Below are 16,492 nucleotides of genomic sequence, written 5' to 3'. Positions count from 1 at the left end.
GGGTTCCTGTAATTCATTAACACATTGTATTTTCAGTCACGCACGAGGCATGAATGACTAGTTTTGAAATTTCAAGTCACGCAAGTAAAAAATAGGAATCTAAGAAATGAAATTTTAAATATAATGTCTCAACACAATATGTGTGGTATACATATAAAATGTATATTTACAAGTATATTCTGCATGCCTCTGCCTGAGCCTTATCGAAATCATTACAATCTTACTTTTTGTTTTTAATTGGACTTCATAACCTTTCATGCAATGCGGCTACATTTGTGATATTTGACCAAGTAAAGTATTTTGATCACGGTTATGATACATAAAGCATCCTGCATGACAGCATCTCTTCTGACTGCTGATTGTGTTGAAATGAGTAATGAGTAAGCTTCAAACACACAATAAGCGTACTGTCGTTACACTGTTACACAGCAGAATGAGAAATGGTTACGCCCTACATGTTGATGCTGTTAAAAGTATTTGGTTATTAGACTTAAAGCAATGTTCATACTTAAAATGGCGAATGAAATAATGATGCTGCATGTTTGTTTTCCCTACAGGACAAAATGAAGAAGAAGTTTTCTCTGGAGAGGAGCGACAGTCGAGGAGTCTCTTTTGTAAGTTTAGAACAAACAACAGCACACTGCTGACCTCTTCATGTGGCGTTCACTGCCTGAGATCCTTTCCTCTTCGATTATTTCTCCTGCATCCTGTGTGTTTGATGCAAACTTGTTTGATCCACTTTTTGAGACTCTTTAGTTGGAATATTGACAACTCTCTCTCTCTCGCTCTCTCTCTCTCTCTCTGTCTCTCTGTCTCTCTCTCTGTCTCTCTGTCTCTCTCTCTCTCTCTCTCTCTCTCTCTCTCTCTCTCTCTTTGTCTCTTTGTGTTTATGACTCTTCAGCAGGAAGATGTTTTCCGATGGAGAACTGGATCTGTGTCCTCCATACCAGAACATACTGACTTGGACAACAGAGAAGAATCCTACCCTACCCTGTTTGGAAAATACAGCCAGAGCCTTCAGACCCTCAAACCCTTCCGCCGGTCCTCATCTCAGTCAGTGTCGTCGATGACATCATTTCTCTTGTTTTGATGCTCTCATATTCCATTTGATAAATAAATGTAAGGTGACATGTTAGCAGACAGATACTGTACCGGCCCCCATTGCATATTGGGTGATGTTTCCATGTCTAGGTCCCACCCTCTGGACAATGCAGGTTTCCTGTCCTTTGCAACCTTTGCCTGGATGACCCCCATGATGTGGGCCTCGTTCAAGAATAAGCTGGACATGAGCTCTCCCGACCTGTCTCCTTTGGATGTAGCCGACACCAGCGGAGAAAGGTTTGATTCATGGGCTCCCCCACATGTCTCTACTGTCATTTGATGCAATGAAATACAGGACAGTATATTTAACAGATTTATAGATATTTAAGTCTAGCTGCTGAAATTCTTATCTGGAAAATGACTCATGAAAATGCGAGGAAATTATGAATTAAGAGGTCATGTGTGTGTGTCACTGCTTTACTCGAGTAATCATTTAATAAGGCTAATGTTGTGTGTTGTGCACAGACTCCACAGACTCTGGGAGGAAGAGGTGGCAAAGGTGGGCCTGGAGAAGGCCTCTCTGGTCCGAGTATTCCTTCGCTTTCAAAGAACCAGGCTGATTCTCTCCGTCACTGTTGGTGTCCTTGCCATGGTGGCAGTGTTTCTAGGCCCGGTAATTACATTAGGAGCTGAATATCAGTACCAGTACCAGTGCTTCCTCTATTGGATACCAGATCCAGGAGCCTTTTCTGAGGTTTTCGCTAATGTCACATTCAGTGTATATGTGCTTGAAGAAGAATTTATATCTTTTTTTAAGTAAAAGTGCAAGTATAACACTGTAAAATACTCCACTACAATTAAAATAACTGCATTCAAAAGTTTACTTATTTAAAAAATGCAGATATCAGCTACATTTACTTAAAGTATGAAAAGTAAAAGTTCTCAATATGCAGAGAAATGGTCAAGAAATGCAACTTACGGCTTTATGGGTGACAGCACAAAGTGTGTTTTATGACACAAATGTAAAGGTTGTTTGATATGTAATGCTCTTTTGTGTGTTACAAACTTCTCTGTCCTCTCAGGCTGTTCTGGTCTATGAGATCCTGAAATATACTGAGGACCCAGAGAAGTCCGCAGTATCCTACGGTGTTGGTCTGTCCTTCGCTTTGTTCGCCTCTGAGTTCTCCAAAACCTTCCTGATTTCCTTGTTGTGGACGTTGAACCTGCGCACTGCAGTCAGACTGAAGGGAGCCTTCTCTTCAGTGGCCTTTCAGAAAGTCATCTCTCTGCGGGTGCACAGCGGCATTTCAATGGGAGAGGTAGGGTGGCTGCATTTCTCTAGGAAACCGATCTCATACAACAAAATCGCTTTGTCCATCGTCTGAGAGATCTTCTTACTCTCGGTGAACTGTACAAAGTAGTGTAAAGAAAATATGTGTTCAATATACCTCACGTCTGTTTTAGATTTGTGGAGTTTAGCATGTAAACTGGGGTCAGTCCAAGTCAAAGAAAGGCAGCAGTCTTCCTCAGCAGCTGAAGTGAAGGCAGGAATAAAATGTTGATGGTGTGGTTATTTTTATTATGGACATGCATCAAGTACACATCTAGTTGGAGTTACAGGGGACAACTGTATAATGCCCTTCTTCAATATATAGATTTCTTTTTTTTTATCAAACATTTTAGTCGACAGTTTTGCATTTTTAGGGTTCTCGCTCCGAAGGGATTACCCGTGAGCTGGAAATAGCAGGAAATAGAAACTTGGCCCAATAACTGGACACGATGTGCTTTCAAGAAATCTGACTTCAATCGGCCAAAGGATGGCGCTGGAATGTGCCAGCACACAAAAAAACATTTTGGGAAGGCGACGACCTTTTGCCACCGAGTCAGATTGACTTGAAATTTGACAAATTTGAAAGTTCACCCACTACATTTTTCTCCATTTGGATTTTTTGAAACATACATTTTTGTCATCTTCTCCTTAAATGCAGATCTAATTGCTACCACATTTTCTGTGGATCATTTTTGGACAAAACTAAACAAAATGATCAAAACCCTGTTAATATCTTATAAAGTTTTCAAGATATTGACGAATGAACATTAATAGACCTAACTCAACAATTGTTGCAGGGTGTGTCTACAAGAGCAGCTGAAACATACCCTGAAAGTTTCAGTCAAATCGACAACTAGGTGGCGCTTCTAATACAATAGATGATCGTGGCACAACCCAAAATGGACAATAAATCAGAAACCGTTCATCCAATCAATACAAAACTCCTAGAAACATGTGCATGGAGCAAATTTGGCCATAAATCAATGACAGTTTGTCCAAACATCACCAAACTTGCTAAAAAAAAATATGACTGGTGGGACTTTGAGTGTGTATTTCTGAAAGGCTGCATACATGGTCATGATGAAACAAGTGTGTGCTTGGTCTCACTTTGTCTTTAATTGAACAAGATTAAACCAGTTGAATTGACTCTGCTCCCCTGGACCCTGGAATGGCCTCTTGTGGCTATATATTTGTTCTTGTTTCCTGCACAACTTTGTTTTTGATCCTGTTTTACAAGGCCACACTTCTTTGTCATAAACATCCGGTGGAATTAGTTCAAGCAACTTGCCTTGGCAAAGCAATCTTGGCAAATGTGTTTTACAGTCTCTCTCTCGTTCTCTCCCATACAGATGATTGGTGTTTTGACCAACGATGGCCACAAATTATTCGAGGCAGCATTGTCTGGGAGCTTCTTGCTGTCCACCCCAGTGCTCTTTATTGTGTGTATTGTCTACGCCTGCTACATTCTGGGCTACACCGCACTGACTGGAGTCTGCACCTACCTCATCTTCATTCCAATACAGGTCTGTATGTTTGAAACCGCACAAACAGTTATTAGATCTATTTTCATGAGCAGTGTAAAATTAACGGATTGAGATTTAATCGAGCCACATCACAATCAAAGGTTATAAACAAAATGCATTTTAATTATCTAGTAGTTGGCAAATAATTAAAGCTTTCCAATTAATTCATTCTAACTAATTCAGCCATCAACGTGAAAAACATTAACATATCTGTATTTTACTTTTTGCTGCATGTTTCAAGTGACACCGTTGTGGGTTTTTTCCGTCGATGATGATGCTCAGCTGTTAAAACTCAATACCTAACGGCTGGCTCAGTAACTGTTCTCTATCTGACTCGTGGTGAGACACCACAGCTTCTCACTGTTAGGAACTCAGTAACGAACACCCACAGAACACAAGAGAGGACTTTCTTCAGTTCACGCAGATGTATTTGCATCACAAAGTATACAAGTAAACCAAGCTGTCCGGAGTCAACTAACGTCACAATAGCAGTGTTCACCCGTGGCCAAAAGTTTTGAGAATGACACAAATCTGCTGACTCTGATTTTATGATGGCAATTTGCATATACTCCAGAATGTTATGAAGAGTGATCAGATGAATTGCTGGTAAGATTGCACCTAAATCAACCATTTATTGGATCATCAAGAACTTCAAGGAGAGAGGTTCAATTGTTGTGAAGAAGGCTTCAGGGCGCCCAACAAGTCCAGCAAGCGCCAGGACTGTCTCCTAAAGCTGATTCAGCTGCGGGATCGGGGCACCACCAGTGCAGAGCTCAGGAATGGCAGATGTGAGTGCATCTGCACGCACAGTGAAGAGAAGACTTTTGGAGGATGGCCTGGTTTCAAGAAGGGCAGCAAAGAAGCCACTTCTCTCCAGGAAAAACATCAGGGACAGACTGATATTGTGCAGAAGGTACAGGGGTTGGACTGCTGAGGACTGGGGTCAAGTCATTTTCTCTGATGAATCCCCTTTCCGATTCTTTGGGGCATCCGGAAAAAAGCTTGTCCGGAGAAGAAAAGGTGAGCGCTACCATCAGTCCTGTGTCGTGCCAACAGTAAAGCACCCTGAGAGCATTCATGTGTGGGGCTGCCTCTCAGCCAAGGGAGTGGGCTCACTCACAATTTAGCCTAAATACGCAGCCATGAATAAAGAAAGGTACCACAACATCCTCCGAGAGCAACTTCTCATCAACACTGCAAATATTGACTCTTTGCATAAACTTAATGTAACTGTCATTAAAAGCCTTTGACACTTATGAAATGCTTGTATTTATACTTCAGTATACAAAAGTAACGTCGGACAAAAAGATCCAAAGACACTGAAGCAGAAAACTTTGTGAAAAACAATATTTGTGTCATTCTCAAAACTTTTGGCCAATGGTGTACATTACTTTATACCAGAAAGTTTGTAACCCTTAATTTTTTTTCTGCTTTCAGTTTGGCCTGGCCAAACTCATCAACAAATTCAGATGGAAAACCATATTGATAACAGACAGCCGTGTTCGCACAATGAATGAGATTCTCAACAGTATCAAGCTCATCAAGATGTACGCCTGGGAAGACTGCTTTGAAAAGAAGATCACAGGTATGAAGTTCGACAGACTTCATCGTCCAGTCAAACATGGTTTTAATCTTTCTTGGTAGCAGGGGATGGACCCAAACGCAGAGAGACACGGGGGGACAGAGGGATGAATGACGGTGGCTTTAATTGTGAAGAAAATGTCACAAAAAGTCCAAGAAAACAAAACTACTTAACAGGGAACACAGCAGAGAAGAGCAGGGATCATCCCAGGAATCATTGTAGATCAAAACAGGGAGCAGAGCAGGTAGCACAACAGACGAACCAACCCTGAGACACTGTGGAGGTGCCGATGATTAGAAACGGGAGGATCCAATCAGATGATCACACAGGCGGGAAAACATACAAATGCAGGTAGTGAAGTGAACACAGGACACATGAGGCAGGGACATTCTGAATGAAACAGAAACCAACTAAACAGACATTTCTTGAATAACAAATATGTTTATCATTTATACAGTCCCTTTGTATGAACACAAACCCAACAGCAAAACAGGAACCCACGGGTTGAGTTCCCATGTGCCCTTGCCTCCACCAGTCCATGCTCCTTTGGTGTCAGCTAATAGAAGTAGAGTAAAAAAACCGGAAACTGTTCTGTTGACGCTGTCTCTCTTATAGGCTTACGGAAAACTGAGATGAAAGAACTGCGGAAGGTCAGTTACGTCCAGAATGCCAATACCAGCATCACCAGCATCATCCCCTCCTTTGCCATCATTCTCACCTTCATCGTACACACTTTGTTGAGCTTGAAGCTCAACACAACTGACGTGAGTACTGCAGTAGTGCAGCACATGCAGGACAACAACCCTTGCCATCATGCCCACTGCGTGATTTACATGGTTGAGGTGTACTGAATAACAAATGTCAGTGTTATATAGTGTGGGCGTCATTCTTTTTTATGAACAGGCCTTCACCACCATCGCCATCTTCAACTCCTTGAGGTTCTGCTTGGCTATCATGCCCACGTCTGTGAAGGTCCTGGCTGAGGCTGCTGTTTCACTGAAACGACTGAAGGTAGACTCTCTCTTTGTGCTGCTCGGCTGCCAACGGTGTTCATTATTACTCTGATCTTACATGAAGTCGTCTCGCTGTGATGTCATCCCGCCATACGAACTGTAAGGTTGTGCCTCCTAGTGATGATAGATAATGATCTGTAAAGATGGCCTCCCCCACCAACGCTTATAATCTGCAGACGAACACGATATGGTTCTTATTTGATCTTTATTCATTTCAAACATAAATAATAGCTTGTATGGAGTTTTAACATGTACGCCAACCTGTAGTGCAAACCTGGCTTTATCTTAGTTTCACACTTTAATGCCTTTAATCTCTGAAATATGAAAATGTGTAGCATTACGTCATTGTTTTTCCATTTGTATTGCTATTGGAGCTATCTTCTTTACTACAACTTCATTGGCAGCTTTCATTGTGTTTGTTGCTGTTGTGGAACAAATTCACACTTAAAATCAAATTTTTACAGTTTACAGTTTCTAAATGCAATGTTCGGCTATTTCAGAAAATATTGCTGATCCAGAATCCAGAGCCCTACCTGCTCCAGAGAAAAGACAGTGATTCAGCCATAGTGATGAAGAATGCTTCACTTTCCTGGAACAAACCAGCCAACCAGCCAGACTCTCCACCCATCGTCTCACTTAATGGGGAGAAGGGACACAAAGTGGAGGAGACGAGCCAGAATGGGAAGTCTGAGTCCTTGCCAACCCTGAGGAACATCTCCTTCACACTGCCTAAGGTGCGTTTTACGACTGAGGAGAATACATGAGGTGATCTAGAAAGGGGTTAAAGGTTAAACCCAAAGTCTCTCTGTTTATCTCCTGAAGGGCAACCTGCTTGGAATCTGTGGGAATGTGGGGAGTGGAAAGACGTCGCTGATTTCCAGCATTTTGGAACAGGTTGGCTCCTCCTTCTGTCTTTTCTGTTCTTTATTCTCTCTTATAATCCCTGCAAGTTCCTGACATAATTTTTGTCATTTCTATCGGCTGTTGATTTTCACTATTTTATTACCACTCTGTTACACAGTTATGTAAAATGAAGCTCCTAATTTGCATTTTGATAAACGAGATCTAACTGATGCCATATAACGAACAGGTTTCCTCATGGTGGTCTGCTCACTTTTATATTTTAGATGCACCTTCAGCAGGGCTCCCTCACAGCTGATGGGACGTTTGCCTACGTTTCCCAGCAGGCCTGGATATTTCATGGGACTGTTCAAGAAAACATCCTGATGGGGGAACCTCTTGACCAGTCCAAGTATATAACCACTTAATTAACCCACAAACAGTATAAGTAACAGCAGAGCTTTTGAATATGGAAACAAAAGAAGGTTTCGTTAACTGGATACCGTTTGTGATGTCAATATTTAACCGTTACAGTTACACAGACCATTACAACGAGGCATCAATAGGTCTTTTCTTTTGAGCTTATCTCACGTTACAAATGTAATAAATGGAGAAAGTTCCTTTTATCACTGTCAGTTTGCATCTGAGGAGGTAGTGAAACAATCATCTTTGTTATCTGACAGGATTGTTATTAGGAAACCACTCCATGCTGCCACAGAAGTGCCACGTCATTCAGCTGGCGTCTATGACGGTGGTTAGGCCCATAGCTGAGCTGTAATCATTATGTTGTATGAAGTACATACTGCAGCGAAAGTCAACATGCAGGAGACCTGACTGACGCAGTAAAAAACACGTTTTTCCAAAAGTTGTTTTTACTATTAAGTTAACTGAATGAAATATTCAAAGCTCTGCTGAATACACTATACGTCGCTGTCCCTTGACTTCACCTCGTTCCTCCACAGATACAACAGAGTCGTGGATGTCTGCAGTCTCAGAGCTGACCTGGATATCCTCCCATATGGTGATCAAACTGAGGTGAGGGCTTTCTGCTGTACTCAAAACTCCCCGAGCTGAATGTTTGTTCTGCTTTTGAATGATTTCTTACGAGCTGAGATGAACTTTTACCACTAACACCCTCTGATGTGGGGTAGGAAACCACTAGCGGACATTAGCATTAACAAAAGATGGATAAAGGTAAACATTAGTTGCTACAATCAACAATCCACTTTGATTTTCTTTCTTTGAACTGTTTTAAAACCCATTTTAATCGTGTGTTTTTGTTGTTTCTGCTGATTTGTTGGCAGATCGGAGAGCGAGGGCTGAATCTGTCCGGGGGGCAGAAGCAGAGGATCAGTCTGGCCAGAGCTGTCTACTCCAATAAGGACATCTTCCTCCTCGACGATCCTCTAGCTGCTGTCGATGCCCATGTGGGGAAACACATCTTTGAGGAATGCATTAAGACAGAGCTCCGGGGGAAATCCATCATACTGATTACACACCAGCTCCAGGTAGACACAGCTTCGTTCTTCAGCAGATAGTGAATCCTAAATAGCTTAATATTGAGAATGACTTGTTTAAAACACATAAATGTTTTGAAGATCCATCCTATTGTGGTAAACCCCAAAGTACCAGAACATCAAACACCAGTAAGTGGTTTCTGATGCCACGTGTCATACATGTAAACACGTGCTGTTTGGACTGCGTTGGGTAGAACTCTGGCCACAGTGCTGAGATGGTTTGTTGACATGCTTGTCCTCACTTGTGTCCGTCAGTATCTGGAGTTCTGTGATGACATTATGCTTTTGGATGATGGCGAGGTGCAGGAGGCTGGGAACCACCAGGACCTGATGAAAGCCAATGCACGCTATGCTCAGCTCATCAGCAACTACCAGATGGAACAGCCCGAGGTAAAACTCTACACTACAAAACTCTAATATACTTTTTTACATGTCTTTCCTCCATGTTTTACTAACTGCAAAACCTTTCCACGGTTCTTTATTAGGTTTTTAGCTTAAAAACAATAAACCGATACACGTAGGCTGTAAACCAGATGTGTTCATAGGAGGCAGAGACAAGTCTTCAACTAGGCCACAAGTTAACGGTTCATCATTTACTTCAGGGTGAAAGTGAGTTGTCGTCACCTTCTCCAGACTCCGCGGTATCACTGCGTTTTTGCTTTGTCAGAATGAGGAGGAGGAAGTGTCTCCCCAAGAAGCTGCCCAGCTGAGGGACATTGAGCGGAGACGAAGCACCGGCGGTGGGATAGTGAACCCAGGTATGGAAACCAGGAAAACATGTCTGTTTGTGTAACTATAACAGATGATATGGGATTATTGTAGAAGCCGCAATTCATCACATGATCATTTATGTTTAACAGAATCAAGGCTGGAGATTGAGGAATCTGGAAATTGGGGGATATTCTAGAAAATCCTGTTTTACTTTTGGCACAATTCTCTGTGAAGTCGTCGACAAAATAAGAAGGACAATGAACTTTGTAAAATCTTTGTAAATCAATAGAAGACAGGGCAACAAATCTACAATCCTGACTGTTAATATACTCGTATCAGTGTTTTACATGTGTGTGTCTTTATTATGGTATAGAGATGAGATATTTCTCCTGTCATTTTATTGATATCTCCCTTCCACATCCGTGTTCTCTTTCAGCATTTGACATGTCGGATGAAAAGGACGATGGAATGACAACTAACCAAAGATGTGAGTCTGAAAAACGTATTCAATTATAACTCTGATGTCGGTGAAGTTCAGATCTAACGTATCCCGCAAGGATGTCAGACTCATTTGGTTCCATTTCAATGTGGGAACGTGAAAGACAAAGGGTGTGTGCGTTAAGTGGCTGGATGGTCGAGCAGCGTCTCTCTCAAGATCTCGTTCTTCATTCTTCACGTTTTCCTCTCACTTTTTCTGTTCACAACAAACGAGCGCAACAATATGAATGCCTTCCAGGAGAGAATATGTGCACCGTTATTCCCGTATTTCAACAATTATCGCTCCCCTTTCTACAATGGTTTTCACTTTTCTTCCTCTTAAGCGCCTGTCGATGACCAGCTGGTCAGTCAGGAGTCCACCACACAAGGTGCCGTCTCCTGGAGAGTCTACCAGCAATACTGCAAGGCCGCTGGAGGTTTGAACACCGACAGCACACACACACACACACATGCAAGCATTGGCATGATCACATGCAATAATACACAATTCACACATAGACAACCTGGTTGATGATGTTTGATGTGAATGTGCTGCAGGCTACATATTAAGCTTCCTCACCATCCTGAACTACGTCCTGATGATCGGATCCACAGCCTTCAGCCACTGGTGGCTCAGCATCTGGCTGGGGCAGGGTGACGGGGTGAGAACCATATCTCTCTCTCTCTCTCTCTCTCTCTCTCTCTCTTCCTCTCTCTCTTTTCTCTCTCTCTCTCTCTCTCTCACTCACTCACTCACTCACTCTTGCATTTCAAGGTGTTTTCAGTAAGTGTGTGTGACTTCCCACAGCTGGAAAGACTACTTCATGCACCAATGGGCATGTTTTATAAGAAGTCTTATGGAGGGTTGTGAATAGCTCTCTTCAAAGTGTCTGTTTCACCTCAACTTTTCCAAAACCGACAATCCAACAGCCACACACTTAGTTCACATGGTCGGTCAGATGTGCACAGATGTTGGTATTGCTGCATGTGCTCTGCAAATTCTTTTACCTCGCGTAACTTCACTGTCTATGTTTACGGCTGAAGCAAACTGGTTTTGTGGTGCGCTTTAGAGAACAGATAGAACTTAACTGTATAACTGTAGCACGTTAGTTAGTTGTGTTGATGAATTGTCTCTCTGGACCTGGTTTCTACTAACATCATATATTTTCTGTTTTTTTAAGTCATCCAATAACACAAAGTCAAACCAAGGGGACATCTCACTAAACCCACACCTGCACTTCTACCAGATTATTTATGGCCTGATGGTGGTGGTCATGGTGACACTTGCCGTCATCAAATGCTTCTTCTACACTTGGGTGACTTTGAATGCGGCCACCAAACTCCACAACACCACGTTCAAGAAGGTACTGTTGGATGGCTGACCCCCATCAAACATAACCATGTTTACTGAATTGACTATAATATAGTTTGCTGTTACGACTGATGGAACCACAGAGACTCAAATGCAGGATCCGGAGAGCAGGATAAGATGCAGAAAAAGGTTTGGTACACAGGAGATCCGTCAGGTAATCAGACAAAACACACAGGGGAAGGAAGTGAAGCATCTGAAACGGGAGGAGAGGTGAGCAACACTAAATAGAACAGGAAATAATGAAAGGAAAACATAACTAAAGGACAAAGTATTACAGACAGAAGGGAGGGACCAGGAGAAGAAGTCACAAATATAAATCCGTCTACGTCTTCACGACGGATATCACAGCCATGGTCGGAGCCATGGATTCTTTCCCCGACTTGCGTGAAACCTCAGTCAGATCAATTGGTGAGACGGACTAGACTAAGATATTCAACTGAACAGCCCCTCTGGCCCCGCCCTCTCTCTGCTACGAGGGGATGGAGAGGAGGGATGGAGAGGTTAACGAGGGGCATGCTTTTTGTTCATTTTATGAACAAGGGCATGCCATCCCCTACTCCCTATAATAATGTGTTCATGATGACGGTTTTCCTTTCTCAGATCTTCTCCAGTCCCATGAGTTTCTTTGACACGACGCCAACAGGACGCATTCTCAACCGCTTCTCCAAAGATCAAGAGGAGGTGGACACGGTCCTTCCTCTCGTCATAGACCCTTTCTTGCAGTTTGCTCTGCTGTTCACCTTCACCGTTATCACCATCACGGCAGTCTTTCCCCCGATACTGGCAGCTGTGGTGTTCATTGGAGCGTTGTTCACCCTCATTCTCTTGTGAGTTGATACCAGTTTAAACATGAACAAAACGCCTTGTATGGCTACTGTTGGAAAAAAGGATCGTAGCAATTCACAATCTGGTTACCTGCTGATTACACGTTCAGTTCATTCTATGACATTGATTTGGATGCAGATTTTCATTTAAATTGTTGCATGTCTTAAAAGCAGGTACAGTACGAGGGTTCTTTAAAGGTTTACTAAATATATCAGTTGTGATTCATCTGCAGTATCTTCCGGAAGAGTATCCGTCACATGAAGAGGATGGAGAACATCAGTCGCTCTCCCTGCATCTCTCTCACCACCTCTACCCTGCAGGGCCTCAGCACCATCCATGCCTACAACATCAGAGACAGACACATAAAACTGTAAGACAGCAAAGTTCCTCGACATGACTCTCAACTGCGTGGCTCCACATATTGTTGTTTGCAGCGTTGTCTGGGTGACAGTTTGGACACAATTTAAAATGTCAGAACATTGATCTTGATGCACATTTTTCTTTTTTTTGACGCATATTTTTTAGATCATAGTGTGCTATAATTCATTTAGTTCTAATACATTCGAGGGTTAGAGTAAAGCATTGAAATAACTGTTATAATACATAATAACCTGATTTGAAGTTATACTAAGAGGTCATTGTTTGCTTTCAGTAAAGTGAAAAAATATCATTAAATCTATGACAGAACGAACAACAAACACACGTTGGGAATTTGTCACTTACAGCTCCAAAGTTTAGGGACAAAACGCACAGTCTGTTGTGCCACCAACTGATCAAATCGCACCACATTTGACACTGCATTCCCTCTGGACCCCAGCAATACACAAGTAGATCAAATGAACAGTTCTCGAGAAAAGCAAAGGACACTCACTCATAGAGTATCCTGCAAAGTCAGAGTCTCTGAACCTGGTCTGCGTTTTAAATGCTGTGTTACGGATCATTGGGGTGAGGCGGTACAGTATGTTCACAAACCTGCATGTCCTTTATCACGTTGTAGGTTCAAGTCACTGAATGACATCAACTCCAACCACTATTTATTGTTTCTCTCTGGAACACGTTGGCTCTCCTTCTGCCTGGACTCCATGGCTCTGACCATGACGCTGCTGGTGTCTCTGTTCGTAGTGCTCAGCAGCAATGACGTCATCAGTCCGTCTTTGAAAGGCTTGGCCTTGTGCAGCACCATACAGGTGAATTTGGAACAGAAAATGAATGCAAAGATACATAGAAAGCAACTGCAGCGTGTGTGTTTAAAGATGCTGATGTGTTGTCCAGCTGACTGGCCTGCTTCAGTATGCAGTGAGGCTGGCGACGGAGGTGGAGGCTAGATTCAACTCGGTGGAGCGGCTGCAGGAATACATCACGGTCAGACTCTGAATTGCTCGGCCGCTGAAAAATAATGAAAGTTTCTAAAGCTAATAGTTTCTCTTCTATGAAGAACATTTTTCTCTGACGCACCTCCTTTCCCTCCTTCACAGCAGTTGTTGTTTATTGTGTGCAGGGTTGTACGTCTGAGGCCCCCAGGCAAATAAAGGAGGCCCAGGTCCCAGAGCATTGGCCGAAGAGCGGAACCATCACCTTCCAGGACTACAAGATGAGGTACCGAGAAAACACACCCATTGTGCTGAACGGACTCGATTTCTTCATCCGAGCTGGAGAGAAGCTGGGCATTGTGGGAAGGACAGGCTCTGGTAAGACCTTGACTGCAGCAGTTTTTACTCATAACTTTGTTTTTCATGCAGGTTGAGTTTGGTGTAAATGGGCAATTCAGAAAATGTCAAGATGACTCAGACATATTAAAACGAGTGATTGATTGAGGGAAACTATCACTAATTATCAGAGTTGAATCTTGAACAGGCCTAAATACGCACACAATTGTACCTATTTCAATACATCATATCATCATATAATAAACGAAATATATGCATTACAATAAATCACAAAACCCATAGTCGATATTGATCACAATGTATCTTCTACAATGCAAATGTTGATAGCCCAGTGTTACAACAGCACCTTTTGGATTTAAGTGTGTGAATGAAAGAACCGACTTGGATTAGAGTGTTAACTTGTAGAGACGTGGCTGTGGGGGGCTGAGGGGAACCCTGCCTCTGTACACCTTTAGGGTTTCTGATGTGCCTTGTTTCTGTAGGGAAGTCCTCTCTAGGCGTGGCTCTGTTCAGGCTGGTGGAGCCAGCATCAGGGACCATCCTGATAGATGGCGTGGACATTACGGCCATTGGTCTGCAGGATCTGCGCAGCAAATTGTCTATCATCCCCCAGGACCCTGTGCTATTCATTGGAACAGTCAGGTAACCTAAGCTGACCCCTAACTCCATAGAGCTTTATGTTTCCACACACACACACTGCTCTCACTGTGGTGGGTTAGTCACTGGCTCGCCAACTGTCCTTTCCTCCAGGTACAACCTAGACCCCTTCAATAACTTCAATGATGAGGAGATCTGGGCGGTGCTGGAGAAGACCTACATGAAGGACTCAGTACGTTCGCTGGACAATATGAAGCACATTAACAGCCTCATTAGAGCGGGTGCTCAGTTATCTTGAAGTGAAATGTTATCTGACCCGATAGCAGCTGTCTTAGTGGTGTATTGGTGTTATTGAACCCTTATTTTTAAATGTATTATGAACCGTAGCATTGGTGGAAGAAGTATTCAATCCTTTACTTCAGTAAAATACCACACTGTGAAAATACTCACAAGTAAAGTCACTGTATGTAAGATCTTACTTGAGCTAAAGTACTGAAGTATTATGAGCTTTGTGTGCTTAATGTATCAAAGTAAACCCTGTGAGTGTTACGCAATGATATCATTAGATTATTATTGCCGATGCGTTAATGTGTAAGTAGCAATTTTATGTTTTAGTTGGTAGCTTTGACTATTCTACAAACGTTTGTGTTTTTATATCCTGATTTGATCATAGTCAGGATAGGTTACTCTTAGAGGCAGCAGACGTAAAAGTGGTTCTGTGAGGATTGTTTTGTTTCCTTAGATCTCCAGACTGGAGGGGAAACTGCAGGCAACCGTGCTGGAGAATGGAGAGAACTTCTCTGTCGGAGAGAGACAACTCGTGTGTATGGCGAGAGCACTACTACGCAACTCCAAGGTTTGTACATGAATTTCTGTCTTCTGATTTCTTGTTATTTACACACTGAGCAGCCACTGGATTACTACTGCCACATGTCTGTCATGGTTTCGTCCTGATCAGCTGATCACATCTGGATCAGCTGTCAGTGGGCTTTAACAGCTGTAGAGACTTCTGATGGAGTTTGTCTGCACACAGGATCACTGTACTAATACTAGTTAAGACACACAGTCACCTTCACTGCCAGAGCAGCAGTGCTTCCTGCTGACATTTCCTGAGACATGGTGTCTCTTGAACACTGGAAAGAATTTATTAGGCTAAATGTTTCGGGGACGTTTAAAAATATGTAACTTATTAAAGCCATTTCAATACAATCATTGAATTGTTCCTGCAGCCTCCTCACCTGTGACTGCATTTGGGTCCTTCCCCTGCGACCGTGGCACTACATGTCGTAAAACCAACCAAACTAACTGCCTGTGATATTGATATTATTCACATTTGCATCAATTAACCCACCACGACCAGTATTCCTCTCTTCGTCTGGACTAACTGTCCCTCCTGTTGTCCAACAGATCATTCTTTTGGATGAGGCGACAGCATCCATCGATGCAGAGACGGACGCCTTGATCCAGACCACCATCAGTGAAGCCTTCCAGGACTGCACCATGCTCACCATCGCCCATCGCATCAACACTGTGATGCACGCAGATCGTATTCTGGTCATGGACAACGGAGAGGTAACAGATTGAAGATAAGATAAAGATGAAGTCGATGTGCTTCTAAACCTCGACTAACACTAAGGGATTTGTCCGACAGGTGGCCGAGTTTGACCATCCAGATGTGCTGAAGCAGAGACCAGACTCTCTGTTCTCCTCACTCCTCGCTGCTGCCAACGCTGTGAACACCTGAACCACAGAGGCCCCGTACTACACGCTGTAACATAATAATATTATAATATAATAAATATATTTCACAATCTTAATCAGTCCTGTCATAGTGTAATCTTGACCGTTCATATCTGACTGGGCAGCAGAGGAGGGGTCCAACATTCATGGAGAAAAAGACACGGGCATCAGAATCTAAGCAGTGTGTTGTGAGGAAGAGGGTCGTCTTCTAAGGACATTCCCTTCATCTGCGGTTACTATGTTTTAACCGTCCTCGG

At 42.8% G+C, this 16,492-nt stretch overlaps 1 protein-coding gene across 1 annotated transcript; it reads left to right on the top strand.

Moving 5' to 3' along the window:
- Positions 1–563: 563 nt before the first annotated feature.
- On the top strand, positions 564–16,239 carry LOC306696739 (ATP-binding cassette sub-family C member 12-like; the record flags this gene model as incomplete). Its single annotated transcript, XM_079160422.1, has 30 exons — positions 564–614; positions 905–1,053; positions 1,192–1,338; positions 1,567–1,714; positions 2,124–2,360; positions 3,721–3,894; positions 5,332–5,479; positions 6,092–6,240; positions 6,380–6,487; positions 6,990–7,223; positions 7,312–7,383; positions 7,617–7,741; positions 8,292–8,364; positions 8,634–8,837; positions 9,102–9,236; positions 9,514–9,604; positions 9,994–10,044; positions 10,379–10,471; positions 10,593–10,696; positions 11,216–11,398; positions 12,007–12,233; positions 12,464–12,601; positions 13,229–13,418; positions 13,504–13,593; positions 13,730–13,919; positions 14,381–14,540; positions 14,649–14,727; positions 15,238–15,351; positions 15,903–16,067; positions 16,147–16,239. 30 exons carry the CDS (start codon positions 564–566, stop codon positions 16,237–16,239), a joined length of 4,122 nt encoding a protein of 1,373 aa, XP_079016548.1.
- Positions 16,240–16,492: the final 253 nt, after the last annotated feature.

The sequence above is a fragment of the Pholis gunnellus genome, assembly GCF_910591455.1.
Source record: "Pholis gunnellus genome assembly, chromosome: 1".
In the NCBI taxonomy this organism is placed as follows: Eukaryota; Metazoa; Chordata; class Actinopteri; order Perciformes; family Pholidae; genus Pholis; species Pholis gunnellus.
The sequence above is the reverse complement of the archived record's forward strand: the minus strand, read 5'-3'. Positions and strand labels throughout refer to the sequence as shown.